Source organism: Arachis stenosperma, chromosome 5 (genome assembly GCF_014773155.1).
Source record: "Arachis stenosperma cultivar V10309 chromosome 5, arast.V10309.gnm1.PFL2, whole genome shotgun sequence".
NCBI classification, from domain to species: Eukaryota; Viridiplantae; Streptophyta; class Magnoliopsida; order Fabales; family Fabaceae; genus Arachis; species Arachis stenosperma.
In genome coordinates, this window is record NC_080381.1 from 45,196,408 (window position 1) to 45,211,294 (window position 14,887).

Sequence of the window (14,887 nt, forward strand, 5' to 3'; positions counted from 1 at the left end):
TTTGTGGTTCATGAATGTTGGCTCTTGAAAGAATGATGAAAAAGGAGACATGTTACTGAGGATCTGAAAAATCATAAAAAAAAATGATTCTTGAAGCAAGAAAGAAAGCAAGCAAAAACCGAAAAAAAAAAGAAAAAAAATCGAAAAAAAAGAGAAGAAAGAAAAAGAAAGAATAAAAGTTGTGATCCAAGGCAAATAAGAGTGTGCTTAAGAACCCTGGACACCTCTAATTGGAGACTTTAGCAAAGCTGAGTCACAATCTGAAAAGGTTCACCCAATTATGTGTCTCTGGCATGTATGTATCCGGTGGTAATACTGGAAGACAGAGTGCTTTGGGCCACAGCCAAGACTCAATAAATAGCTATGTTCAAGAATCATCATACTTTACTAGGAGAATCATTAACACTATCTGGATTCTAAGTTCCTAAAGAAGCCAATCATTCTGAATTACAAGGGATAGAGTGAGATGCCAAAACTATTCAGAGACAAAAAGCTAAAAGCCCCGCTCATCTAATTAATACTGATCTTCATAGATGTTTTTGGAGTTCATTGCATATTCTCTTCTTTTTATCTTATTTGATCTTCAGTTGCTTGGGGACAAGCAACAATTTAAGTTTGGTGTTGTGATGAGCGGATAATTTGTACACTTTTTGGCATTGTTTTTAGTATGTTTTAGTATGATTTAGTTAGTTTTTAGTATATTTTTATTAGTTTTTAGTTAAAATTCACTTTTCTGGACTTTACTATGAGTTTGTGTGTTTTTCTGTGATTTCAGGTATTTTCTGGCTGAAATTGAGGGATCTGAGCAAAAATCTGATCCAGAGACTCAAAAGGACTGCAGATGCTGTTGGATTCTGACCTCCCTGCACTCGAAGTGGATTTTCTGGAGCTACAGAAGCCCAATTGGCGCGCTCTCAACGGCGTTGGAAAGTAGACATCCTGGGCTTTCCAGCAATATATAATAGTCCATACTTTGCCCAAGATTTGATGGGCCAAACCGGCGTTCAAAGTCACCTCAAGAAATTCCAGCGTTAAACGCCGGAACTGGCACCTAATTGGGAGTTAAACGCCCAAACTGGCACTAAAGCTGGCGTTTAACTCCAAGGAGAGTCTCTACACGAAATTGCTTCATTGCTCAGCCCAAGCACACACCAAGTGGGCCCGGAAGTGGATTTTTATGTCATTTACTCATCTATGTACTAGTTTTCTATAAGTAGGGCTTTTAGAAAGAGCTTTTAGAGAGACTTTGGTAGCTATCTTTGTTTTATGCTATCTTAGACTATTGGGAGGCTGGCCATTCGGCCATGCCTAGACCTTATGCTTATGTATTTTTAACGGTGGAGTTTCTACACACCATAGATTAAGGTGTGGAGCTCTGCTGTACCTCGAGTATTAATGCAATTACTATTGTTCTTCCATTCAATTCCGCTTGTTCTTTGTCCAAGATATCACTTGTTCTTCAACATGATGAAGGTGATGATTGACGCCCATCACCATCCTCACCCATGAACAAGGTGACTGACAACCATTCTTGTTCTACAAGCATCTGAGGCTTAGTGAATATCTCTTGGATTCCTGATTGCACGATGCATGGTTGATCGCCTGACAACCGAGTGCTCGCCTGACAAACGAGCCAACCATTCCGTGAGATCAGAATCTTCGTGGTAAAGGCAGGACTTGATGGCAGCATTCAAGAGAATCCGGAAGGTCTAACCTTGTCTGTGGTATTCTGAGTAGGATTCAATGATTGAATGACTGTGACGTGCTTCAAACCTGTAACCTACTGGGCGTTAGTGACAGACGCAAAAGAGAGATTCTATTCCGGTAGGGGAGGGAACCAAACCGGTGATTGGCAGTACTGTGACAGAGTGCGTGCATTAGCTTTCACTGCGAGGAAGGGAGGTAGCTGCTGACAACAGTGAAACCCTACACGAGCTTGCCATGGAAAGGAGTAAGAAGGATTGGATGAAGACAGTAGGAAAGCAGAGAGACGGAAGGGAAGGCATCTTCATACACTTGTCTGAAGCTCTTACACCAATGATATACATAAGTATCACTATCTTTATCTTTTATGCTATTTTCGTTCATCATCATATACATTTGAGTTTGCCTGACTAAGATTTACAAGATGACCATAGCTTGCTTCAATGCTAACAATCTCTGTGGGATCGACCCTTACTCACGTAAGGTATTACTTGGACGACCCAGTGCACTTGCTGGTTAGTTGTGCGAAGTTGTGTAATGCCATGGAATTGAACCACCAAGTTTTTGGAGTTCATGACCAGGGATTATGAGAGTTGTGAAAAGTATTGTTCACAATTTCGCGCACCAATAGAAAAGGAAAGGAATATTAGGCCTATAACAAAGATATCGAAGCAAATAGAACATAGGCGGGGGCGAATGCCAAATAAAGGTATGGTTCTCTACTACATGGTAGCTACAACATGTAAAAGAGAAAACAATATAAGCCAATGGCATATTAACTAATACTTGATGCAAGAGTAAGGTTAAAGCATGAAGAGCATGATGAGCAACAAGCGCGAACAAGAGAGAGTGGGCCATGAAAGACAATATAAGGTCATATCAATGCACAAAGAATGCAAGTGCATAAAAGATTGAGCATTGATTTGAAGAGAAACATCACCCAACAATATGAAACAAGCCAAGAAGCACCAAAGTAAGGCAATGAATCCTCAACAATTGAGTAGGAAGATGCAACACCATTATTAAAATGACTAAAAAAAATGAAAACATGCTACAAAAACTAAATGAAAATGGGAAGAGTAGAAGTATACGAATGTGATAAGCAAAAGAAAATGGAAGGGGAGAAAAAAAACTCTTTTTTTTTTACCGACGCGTGCGCGTCATGCGTGCTTACGCGTCGATGTGCATATTGGTTGAAGGACGCGTACGCGCCAGGTGCGCGCACGCGTGCATCGAGTTAGGCCGGAGGCATAATGTCGGCCCAAGTCTGGCACAACTCTCGGGTAAAAGTACCAGGAGTGTGGATCGTGCAATCGACGCGCGTGCGCACAGTGTGCGTGCGCGTGCATTGCCAATTTAAGATCATGTGCGCGTACGCGCCAAGTGCGCGCACGCGTGCATAGACTTATGCCTTAGGCCCAATGTTCGCACAGCGCAGGCCTAACTCTCGGGTTTTTGGCTGGAGTCGAATTTTTTGCATCCACGCGTACGCGTACAGTGCGCGTCCGCGTGGATGGTCGAAAAATGCTCAGGTGCGCGTACGCGTTAGGTGCACGCACGCGTGGCTGGTGTTCTGTTTTTCAAAATTTTTCTAAGTTCTTGCACCAATCCAAGCCTTTCAATCCTCCAAACAGCTACCAAAACACCCTAAAACCTTATTCAACATACTATACTACTAACTAAACTTGATAAAACAATAAAAACAAGAAATTAAACTAATTCTACAAATATTTACAAAAGATAAAAATGAAAATGAGAATCTACCTACAATGGCAACTCAATTCACTTATTAACAAACTAAAAGAGTATGGAAAGAGTTTACCATGGTGGGGTGTCTCCCACCAAGCACTTTTATTTATTGTCCTTAAGTTGGACTTATGGGGAGCTTCTTATCAAGGTGGCTTGTGCTTGTATTCATCTTGGAATTCCCACCAATGCTTGGTTCTCCATTGTGCCCCAAGATTTCTCATGGATTGAGCCAAGTGTTGATGGAGTTCTTCACAAGTTTGGGGCTTCCAAAGTTGATCATCTTCTTGTGATCCGGGGTCCCACACTTTGTTTTCACACCCGTCTTGAGGTTGATCATCATTATTAGTCCAACCGGGTGGTGAGTAAGGTGAATTCTCTATAAAGTGTCCAACAATCCTTTTAGACCCATCTATTTGAGCACTACTCCATCCTTTATATCTCATGTTTGATGCATCAACCATGATGAGCCTTGATTTGCAACGCCCACCACAAAACCTTTTCCGCTTACGCTTCATCCCACAAAGCATCCTAAGTTGACCATCCGTTTCAAGCAAGCCATACTCAAGTGGGGCAATAAAGCTAATAAAAATGAATTTTACCCACTCAAGTGAAGGATTAGATGACAACCTAGGCAAAGATGCTTCCAACGATCTTGACAAAGCACAACCAACCCTCGTTCTTCTATTTCTAGGGACTTCCACCTCTTCACAAGATTTCTCTAATTCAATCCTTTGCTCAACAACTTTATCTAAACCTTTTCCCTTACTCAAATCATAATAGGGAGTGTGAGAAAAATTTACCTCCTCAACGTTTTTAGATCCAACTGGAGAAGGTTCTTCATGCTCAAAGGATTCTTCACTACTAAGACTTGATGCTTGATCTTCATCACCAAGGGAACTCAATTCTTTCTCTATCCCATCCAAGTCTTCATATGAAGTATGCCTTGGAAGGTGTGCACTTTCCTCCCTAGCATCAATTTCAATCATCTTGGAGGGGTTTTCTTCAACTCTATGCTCCCATGGAGGCTCCGCATCTCCTAAGTCTTCTACCACTTCTTCCTTGTCTTCAATAATTAAAGCTTCCTCCAATTGTTCCAATACAAAGCAACTTCCTTCATTTCCCACCGGAGTTTCCAATCTCTCCTTCATGCTATGTTCTTCATTTGATTCTCCACATGTAGCCATGGGAGTTCCTTGAGTGTTCAAGCATTGGGAGGCTAATTGATTTGTTACCGAATCCAAGGTGGCCATGAAATTTTGCACATCCCTTTTCATCTCTTCTTGCCCTTGAACAAGAACACCAAGGGCTTCATCCATTAGAGATTGGGGTGGTTGGAAGGATTCATCATTTTGGGGAAAGGGTTCATAGTAGGAAGATGGTTCTTCTTGGTAGAGTTGTGGTGGTTCAATGTTTTCCATTCTTTCCACTTGTTGCACAACACACTCCATGGTTGCTTGAAATTGATCCAATGCTTCCTTGAGATGATCCCTTGACTCTTGTTCCTCTTGGATGTCATGAGTAGGATCATGTGGCTCTTGGTTCAATGGACATAAGTATTCTTCCATGGGAGGTTGTGGTGGAAAGTAGTATTCATCTTGTGGTTGAGAATTTTCGTATATTGGAGGTGGTTCATCTTGGTAATAATGTGGAGGAGGTGGCTCTTGAAAATATTGATGTTGGAATGGTGGTGGCTCTATATGTGGTGCATATGGCTCATATGGTTGTTGGTAGGATGGATATGGGTTAGAAGGTGGTTAGTAAGAAGGGGCTTGTGAGTATGGTTGAGAGTTATGTTGAGGACATGGTTCATAGGCATATGGTGGTGGTTCTTGAAAATCACAAGGAGATTCACCATAGCCATTGGATTGATATGTATCATAGAATGGTTCTTCTTCATAGTGCATTGGTGGAGGTTGTTGCCAAGAGGATTGATCATATGCATATGGCTCCTCCCACCTTTGATTGTTCCATCCTTGATGCATCTCTTCATTGTAGCTCCCATCACCTACAACATAGTTGTAATCACACTCATAGCCAAAATGAGAATTCATGGTAGCAAGAGCAAATAAGAAACAAAAACTAATAAGAAATAATGAAACAAAATACTAAGACTAGCAAAAACTAACAAGCAATCCAAAAAAAATCAAACTATTCACAATATTCACATATATACTGTTCTTGTATGGATACCTGGAGGGAGAGCTCAGTCTCTGGGAATCAGCGCCGAGCTATTGCTTTCGGTGCCGACCTTCAGGTCTTGTGATAATCCGAGCTTTTCTCCAAGGATATGTCCAATTGCGAAGAGCTTTGAGCAAGAAACAGGGGGGAGTGTACCTGCAAAGGCACTCCGAAGCTTAAGTTAGTATTGAGAATTCAATGTGTGCTTTTGGATGAGAGATCATACCTTTTTGTAGGTGAAAAATGTATGAGTCTGTTATGATCCTCCTTTATTGTCCGTGTTAAAGAGTAATAAGTGAGGTGAAACGTTTGGTCGGACGTTTCATTTTGTGAATCAATCCGTTAAGTTGAGTTGTAACGTAAGTGGCTGATTCGAATAATGGAAACGCCGATTTAATGCTTTAAAGTGCCGAACTATAACGTCATCTTTCTAAGTAATGATGTGGTAATGCCGAGTTATGAGTGATAATACCGATTTATGACGTGGAATTTGTAACGACCGGATCATAGCCCTCAAGCTTGACCTGAGAAAGTGTTTTAATGAAGCAGGTTGAGCTTTTAATGAAGTATAAATCGGTTATTTGAGCTGGTGTATAAGTCGGTATTTTGGGGAATCCGGCAAGTGATCATGCATTGTAGCCCCCAGTTCAATCTGCTTTGTTAAACAGTTTTTAATGGGTGAGTGGTGCCATAAATAGAGGAGAGAGAAAAATTTAATACGTGCTGCAGGCTTTGCGTGTTCCCAATACTTGTGATGACTCTTGATGTGACTGATTGGGTTGTTTTCGAAAACCGTTTTTAGTGGGAAGTTAATTAATTTTTTGGAGTCCAGGTGGTGTTTTGGATTGGGTTCAAAGGCTTTGGCGTTTTAGTTGCATTTTAGGAAAAGAGAATGAGCAAAAGAGGTACGTTTTTCTTCTATTTGTCTTTGGAACTTCTTTTCGTCTTTGTAACTTCTCTTCTGGTTTTTGGTATTGAGATGGGTTTTGAGAAAGATAAAGAAGAAAAAGTTGTTTGGTCATATGATTGGGTGGGTGATGATGTGAGAAAACGGTGTTCACTGTTCTTGGATGAAGAATCTGTAAAAGAGATAGATAAGAGAAAAATAGCGAGAGGTGGTTTGGGGGTCTTGTTTGAGTTGCGTCCTTGTACGCTTAGTGATCGTGTTTTTCATAGGTTGGAAGGGTTTGAGTTTTTCTACATGTATAGCTGTGTGTTGGAGGAGTTGAGGGTGAGATTGCCTTTCAGTGATTTTGAGTGTCAGGTTTTGAGGCAGCTTAACTGCGCACCATCGCAGCTGCACCCTAATGGATGGACATTTTTGCGGGGCTTTGAAATTCTGATGGATTTTCTGGAGGAAGTTCCTTCTGTGGAGTTGTTCTTTTGTTTATTCCAAGCAAAAGGTGTTTGGAAAGGGGGGTGGGTGAATTTGAATAGTTTCCCAAGGTTTGCTATTTTTAAGCTATATAAGTCATCCTTTAAGGACTTTAAGGAGTTGTTTTTGAATGTTACCAGTGCTGAGGGGCAGTTTCCATTTTATGTTGATGAGCATTTGGGGGAGATGTTTCCACTCTGGTGGTGTTCGGAGCCGCAGAATATTTTAGGGCCGGAGATCATCAGTTCAAGGAATGAATGCATCATTGAATATTTAGTTGAGGTTATTGATCGGAAAGAATTAATGTCGGTGTTTGATTTGCTAAAGTGGGAGGAAGATAGGCAGGCTGTGATAGAGTATTTAGGTGAGTTTTGTTTATACTGTTTACGTTAGGGGTTTTGAACGTTTGTTGTGATTTAAATGTTTTTGATGATTTCAGGTGGAAAGTATCCAGGAGTGTCGGCGTCTACTCTAAGAGCGAGGGTGAAGAGTAAGAATGTTGATAGAGAGGGTTCTACTTCTAAAGTAGAGAAAGCTGTTGGTGTTGGTGAAGTTAATCAACCGAAGCCTGGGAGAAGGAAGGTTATTGCGAGAAAGAGGAAAACAAGTGTTGTTGATTTATCGGAAGGTTCCGCGGATGATGGTGGTGAAGTTCCTTTTGAGGAAATTCGGAGTTTCTTCAAAAGCCAAGAGAAATTGCATGATTTAACTGATCAGAGTGATGGGGCATCGCTGTGGGGGAAGGATTATCCCTATATGACTGTTGCCGATGATGTTTGCCAAAATTTATCTGATGTGACGTTGGCTGAAGAAATTGGCGATGTTGCCATAGATCGGTATATGCAGGTATTTGTATTTTTGAGGTTACTTTTCAGATTTTGATACATAGTGGGAATTCTGAGGGTAATTTTTGTTTTTGCAGGTAATCGGGTTAAGGCTTGCCAGTTTAGGGCGTAGCCGGGAGAAGAAGCATCGAAGGGTTTCCGAGGTTAAGCAAGAACCGGGTTTGGCGGAGGAGCTGGAGTTAAAAAGTAAAAGGGTTGTTGAGTTGGAGGGTAAAGTGTTAGAAATGGAGAAGGAGCTGAAGGAAATTAAGGAGAATTATTCGAAGGAGGTGGAGGATGTTAAGAAAAAAGAAGCCGATCTTGCTAGCAAGAGTACGGAAGTGTTGGAGCTGACGGCGAAGTTAAAGGATGTTGAGAAGCAGAAGGGGACGGAGATTCTGGACTCATTTGTTGAAGGTTTTGAGCGGGCTTTTCAGCAAGCTAAGTTTCTTGCTCCTGATGCTGATTTATCTCAGATGGATCCGGGGAAGATTGTTCAAGACGGAAACATGGTGGAAGATGAAGGTGATGTTGAAGGGGAGGCTGAAAATGTGTGATAAAGAGAAGTATGTAGTTTTTGGAAACTATGTTGTTTTTCTTGTTACTGTCTTTTGGTGTTTTGTAATTTAGGTTTTGCCTATGTTTGTTTCAAAAAACAAGGTTTGACTTTGATGTCGTTCTGGCTGTTATTGATAAGGATATGATATTGGTGTGTGGTTTTCTAATGTTGTAATTGACGGGAGTAAGTATATTTTGGACCCTGATTTGTATTGATTTGGCATCTGATTATGATGTAGGTAGGATTTTGTATGTATGGTTGGCTGTTGACTTAGGTCTGATAATGATGTTTTTCTGATATACTGATCGGTATCCGAGTTGGATCGGATATTTATTTGATATGATGATTGGAGTCCCAGCTGGTGCGGATATTTGTCTGATATAATGATCGGTATCCGAGTTGAATCGGATTTTAGTCTGGTATAATGATCGGTATCCGAGTTTGATCGGATATTAGTCTGGTATAATGATCGGTATCCGAGTTGGATCGGATATTAGTCTGGTATAATGATCGGTATCCGAGTTGGATCGGATATTAGTCTGGTATAATGATCGGTATCCGAGTTGAATCGGATATTAGTCTGCTTCGTATTATTTTATCCGGATGTTGGAATAGTTAAATTTTTGACGAATTGAAAAGTATAGAATGCAAATAATATTGACAGAGTAAGGAAATTTATTGATTTAAGACCCTTGACTTTTAAGGTCCAGGTAGGCTAGCCTCGTTAAAACCTCTCCAAGCAAAACCCTTGTGGGAAAAATCTTGGTAGTAGGAAAAAGAGTACTTGCCTGTCCCTGGTGTTAACTGTAATATAATTTTAGAGAAGATACATTCCAGGTGTTAGGGAGATTTGTACCCTCTAATGTTTGTAGGCGATAGGCTCCGTTGCCGATGACTTCTATGACTCTGTAAGGACCTTCCCAATTGGCTGCTAGTTTGCCATGTGGTGGGGGTTTCCTTGCCTGTTCTGTTTTTCTGAGAACGAGGTCGTGGACGTGAAACGATCTTGGTTGACTTCTTTGGTTATATCTATGTGTGATGCGCTGTTGTATTGCTAAATGTTTGATTGCTGCGGAGGACCGGACTTCTTCGATGAGGTCGAGTTCGGTTCGTCTTGTCTGATCTTGTGTAGTTAGGTCGGCCAATTGTGTGCGTAACGATGATTGGGAGATCTCTACAGGGATCATTGCGTCTGAACCGTAGACCAAGCGGAAAGGTGTTTCTTTTGTTGTGGAGTGAATTGTTGTATTGTACCCCCATATGATTTCTGGGATAAGCTCGGCCCATAGGCCTTTTGCGTCGTCCAATTTTTTCCTGAGAGCGTGTAATATTACTTTATTGGCGGCTTCAACTAACCCATTTGTTTGTGGGTGCTCTACCGATGAGAAGTGTTGTTTGATTTTTAAGTTCTGCAAAAACGATGTGAATTTTTGATCGGCAAACTGGCGACCATTATCAGTGATAATGTGCCGAGGAATGCCGAATCGACAGATAATATATTTCCAAACAAAGGAAAGTATTTGTTGTGATGTAATTTTGGCTAGAGGTTGTGCCTCTATCCATTTGGAGAAGTAATCAATTGCTACTACAAGGAATTTTACATGTCCTGTGGCTGTGGGAAAAGGTCCGAGGATATCAAGCCCCCATTGGTTGAATGGCCAGCTAACCTCGGAACAATGTAAGACTTCGGCTGGGAGGTGTGTTATCGGGCTGTGTTTCTGGCAATTGTTACAGCTTTTTACTTTTGTGTGACAATCTTGTCTGATGGTCGGCCAGTATAATCCAGCTCTGAGGATTTTTGAATACAGACTTCGGGCTCCGAGGTGTGTTCCACAGATCCCTTCGTGTGCTTCTGCAAGCGCAAGTTCTGCTTCTGTTCTGCAAAGACATCTAAGTAGTGGACGAGAGAATCCTCGTTTATAAAGGCAGTTATTATAAATTGTGAATAAGGAGGCCTGTCGACGGAATTGTCGGGTATTTTTGACGTCGTCTGGCAAGATTCCTGTTTGGAGATAGTGTATGTATGGGGATCTCCAGTCTGCTTCCTGTGTCACACTTAAGATATGGTTTAGTTCAATGCTCGGTTTGAGCAGTGTTGATTGAAAAAGCGAGGATCTGTTTGGTTGAGTGCTGGCGAGTTTAGACAGAATGTCGGCTCGGCCATTACTCTCCCGTGGGATGTGGTGTATTTCATATTTGGAGAATTTTGAAAGTAGATTCTGTACGATATCCAGATATTTTGAGAGCAGAGGATCTTTTACCTGGTATAGATGATTTACCTGTTGGACGACAAGTAAGGAATCGCAATATACCTTAAGTTCGGTGATGTTAAGGTCGGCCGCAAGTCTAAGCCCGGCAATTAATGCTTCATACTCACTTTGATTGTTGCTTGCTTTGAATGAAAAGTTGAGGGAATGTTCGATGATATTACCGTGACTATCATCAAGTATAATACCTGCTCCACACCCGTGTGGGTTGGATGAGCCGTCGACGTATAAAGACTATTCGATGTAATCCTCAGCTACGTTGGGTATTGAAAACTCGGCAATGAAGTCGGCCAAAAATTGTGATTTGATGGATGTTCGGCCTTCATATTTGATATCGAATTCTGAGAGCTCCACTGACCATTTTACTAATCGGCCTGCCAGTTCAGGCTTCTGCAGTACTTGTCGCAAAGGTTGGTCTGTTCTAACATGGATTTCATGGCTCTGAAAGTATGGCCGGAGTCTTCTGGCTGAGAAGACAAGGGCTAGTGCCAGTTTCTCGATGCTCGGGTATCTAAGCTTGGCGTTCTGTAAGGTTTTGCTTGTGAAGTAGATTGGGAACTGTTTCTTCTCCCTTTCTGCAACAAGAGCGGAGCTTATAGCCCAGTTAGTGACTGACAAATATAAGAATAAGGGTTCACCCTGTAGGGGGGTGTGTAAAATTGGTGGTTTTGAAAGAGTTTCTTTTAAAGTTGTAAATGCTTGTTCACATTCATCAGTCCATTGGAAAGCTTTTTTTGTTTTTAAAGTTTGGAAAAAACATGAGGATTTAGAAGCTAGGCAAGGTAAGAATCTAGAAAGTGCAGCAAGTCTCCCTGTTAATCGCTGGACTTCTTTGATGGTTCGTGGGCTCGTCATGTCCAGAATAGCTCGGCATTTTTCAGGGTTGGCTTCGATACCGCGGCTGGTGAGCATGAAGCCGAGGAATTTACCGCTCTGAACCCCGAATGCACACTTTTCAGGGTTTAGCCGCATGTTATATTTTCTTAGTTGTCCGAAGATTTCTGTGAGGTCGTCGAGGTGATTATTGCCGCTCTTTGTTTTGGCGACCATATCGTCAACGTAGACCTCAATATTTTTACCGATTTGTTTGGCGAAGACTTTGTCCATTAGACGTTGATATGTTGCACCTGCATTCTTAAGGCCAAATGGCATTACTTTATAACAGAAATTTCCATATTCAGTAATAAAAGCTGTCTTGTTTTGATCGGATGGATGCATTTGGATCTGGTTATAACCAGAATATGCATCCATAAAGCTGAGTTTCTCAAAGCCAGAGGCATTATCAACTAAACAATCAATAGAGGGTAAAGGGTATGAATCTTTGGGGCATGCTTTGTTGAGATCGGTGAAATCAACACACATGCGCCATTTACCGTTATGTTTTTTAACCATGACGACGTTTGCTAGCCATGTTGTGAATCTGATCTCCCGGATGAAGCCTGCACTGATGAGCTTTTTGGTTTCGTCTAAAGAGGCTTGCTTTCGATCGTGTCCGAGATTTCACTTTTTCTGTGCTACTGGTCGGATAGATGGATCTAACGCTAGCTTGTGTGATATGATGGATGGGTCGATGCCTGGCATATCAGCTGGGGTCCATGCAAACAAGTCGGTATTTTGTTGTAAGAATGTTTGGAATGTGGATTTTTCCTCTGAAGATAACGTTGATCCGACGTATGTGAACTTATCCATGCTTTTAGTGAAGTAAATTTTATCTAGGTCTTCTGTTGGGGTTGGCCTTTCTAATGTCCCTGCTCGAGGGTCAAGGTCGGCCAGCATGTGTTGAGTGTTTATGTTGCCGATATTGTGGACCTGGGCGTTAGTGTTACGGTGAGGTCTTTTGAGGCTATTGTTGTAGCACTCCCTGGCTTCTTGGGCGTCGCTATGAATTGTTGCAATTGTGTTGTCCTGCAAGGGGAACTTAACACAGAGATGAATTGTAGATACTATAGCGCCGAACCTATTTAAGAAAGGTCGGCCAAGTATAATATTGTAGGGACTGAAGCAATCGACAACCAAATATTGAATATCTGAAGTTTTCGATAAAGGGAACTTACCGAGTGTGGTTTGTAACCACACAGAGCCCATAACTGGGACTCGCTCACCTGAGAAGCCTACCAAGTCACCAGTGGAAGGTCGGATGATGTTATCGCTCAGTTTCATTTTCTGGAAAGTTGAGTAAAAGAGAACGTCGGCGCTGCTGCCTGGGTCGAGTAACACCTTTTTAATTAGGAGATCTCCAAGCTGTAGGGAGATGACCACTGGATCATCCAGGTTTGTTATGCTGTTGTTATGATCGGCCGTCTGGAATGTTATTTGTGGCGATGTTGGTGGCGTCTGTTGTTGACTTTGGTCGGTGTTGACGGAAAGGATAGCTCGGTAAGATCTTTTCCTTGCGGAACTTGTGGATCCTCCGCCTGCGAAACCTCCGGAAATACAGTTAATTGTACGTATAGGTTGCTCGGGGTGGTTGTTGTTTGGTCGGTCTCTATCTCGGTTGTGTTGTGTAGCTGAGCTCTGATCTCCCGGGGCGGGTGCGCGCCGGTGCATTTGGCCGCTGATGAATTTGTCCAGATGGCCCTGCCGAGCTAATTGTTCCAGCAGGTCTTTAGCGATGATGCAGTCGTCGGTATTGTGTCCGTGCTTCTGGTGGAAAGAACAGTATTTTGATCAGTCAGTGCTTTTTGAATCTGGGTAATTACCAGCTTTTCGCGGTGGCTTGATTAGCTTTGAGTTCAAGATCTCCTTGATGATGTCATCGCGTTTGGTGTTGAATTTGGTGTAGGTCTCATATCGGGGGATTGGTTTGAAATTCTTTTTGTTGTCTCGTGGCTTGTCGTCGTCTTTATAGTGAGGCTTTTCTGTTTTTCGTGCTTGTCGAAGTTCTTCGATGTCAATCTGCCCTTTAGCTTTTTCACGGAATTCGGCCATTGTTTTCGGTTTGGCCACAGCAATAGTTTCCTGGAACTTTCCTGGTCTCAATCCGCTTTTTATGGCGTGCAGCTCGACCTCGGGGTGGAGGTCGGGTATGCTTATGGCTATCTTTGTGAAGCGCGTCATGTAGTCCTTTAGGCTCTCGTGCTGGCCTTGCTTGACTGTGTTCAGGTAATCGGAGTCGTGGAGGTAGATGGCGGATCCAGCAAAGTGCTCTTCGAAGGGTTTTGAAATATCTCGGAATCGAGAAATGGAACCTGCAGGCAAAGAACAAAACCAATCAAGTGCAGGACCGTCTAAGTAAGATGGAAAACAACGACACAAGACTTTATCAGATGCACCGTTTACTATCATTATGGAGGTGAACTTTTTGATGTATTTCTTCGGATCACCTAACCCATCGTATGGAGTTAGGGTGGTAGGCAGCGTAAACCTTCGGGGTAGCACGAAGTTCATCACTTCCGCCGTGAATGGTCCAGGGGAGCTTTCCTGATCGTCATCTTCAATGTTTTTCTGAGTATTCTCATTATGTTCGGGCCGTTCCTCTTCCTGTCGAGCAGTGTCTGAGACATGTGTTGGTCCTGACTGCTGCTCGGCTTCTTCTGTTCGTTCTTGTCGGTCATTATTTTCAGTCCGAGCGTTATTCAAGTTGGCGATTTGATTTGCCATTCTTTGGTTCTCCTCAGCCACGACTTGCCGCAACTCGGTCACCATTCGGAGCAATTCGGATGGCGACGGTGGGGGTTGTTCAGCCATGACTTCAGGACGGGAACTTTGAGGCCGATGATATATAGGGAAAGAGGCTTATATTCTCGGCCCCACGGTGGGCGCCAATTGTTCTTGTATGGATACCTGGAGGGAGAGCTCAGTCTCTAGGAATCAGCGCCGAGCTATTGCTTTCGGTGCCGACCTTCAGGTCTTGTGATAATCCGAGCTTTTCTCCAAGGATATGTCCAATCGCGTAGAGCTTTGAGCAAGAAACAGGGGGGAGTGTACCTGCAAAGGCACTCCGAAGCTTAAGTTAGTATTGAGAATTCAATGTGTGCTTTTGGATGAGAGATCATACCTTTTTGTAGGTGAAAAATGTATGAGTCTGTTATGATCCTCCTTTATTGTCCGTGTTAAAGAGTAATAAGTGAGGTGAAACGTTTGGTCGGACGTTTCATTTTGTGAATCAATCCGTTAAGTTGAGTTGTAACGTAAGTGGCTGATTCGAATAATGGAAACGCCGATTTAATGCTTTAAAGTGCCGAACTATAACGTCATCTTTCTAAGTAATGATGTGGTAATGCCGAGTTAT

The 14,887-nt window shown here is 42.3% G+C and overlaps 1 protein-coding gene across 1 annotated transcript; it reads right to left on the reverse strand.

Moving 5' to 3' along the window:
* Positions 1-13,323: 13,323 nt before the first annotated feature.
* Positions 13,324-14,343, reverse strand: LOC130980759 (uncharacterized). The gene has a single exon (XM_057904408.1). The coding sequence runs from the start codon at positions 14,341-14,343 to the stop codon at positions 13,324-13,326; it is 1,020 nt and encodes a 339-aa protein (XP_057760391.1).
* Between the last annotated feature and the right edge of the window lie 544 nt (positions 14,344-14,887).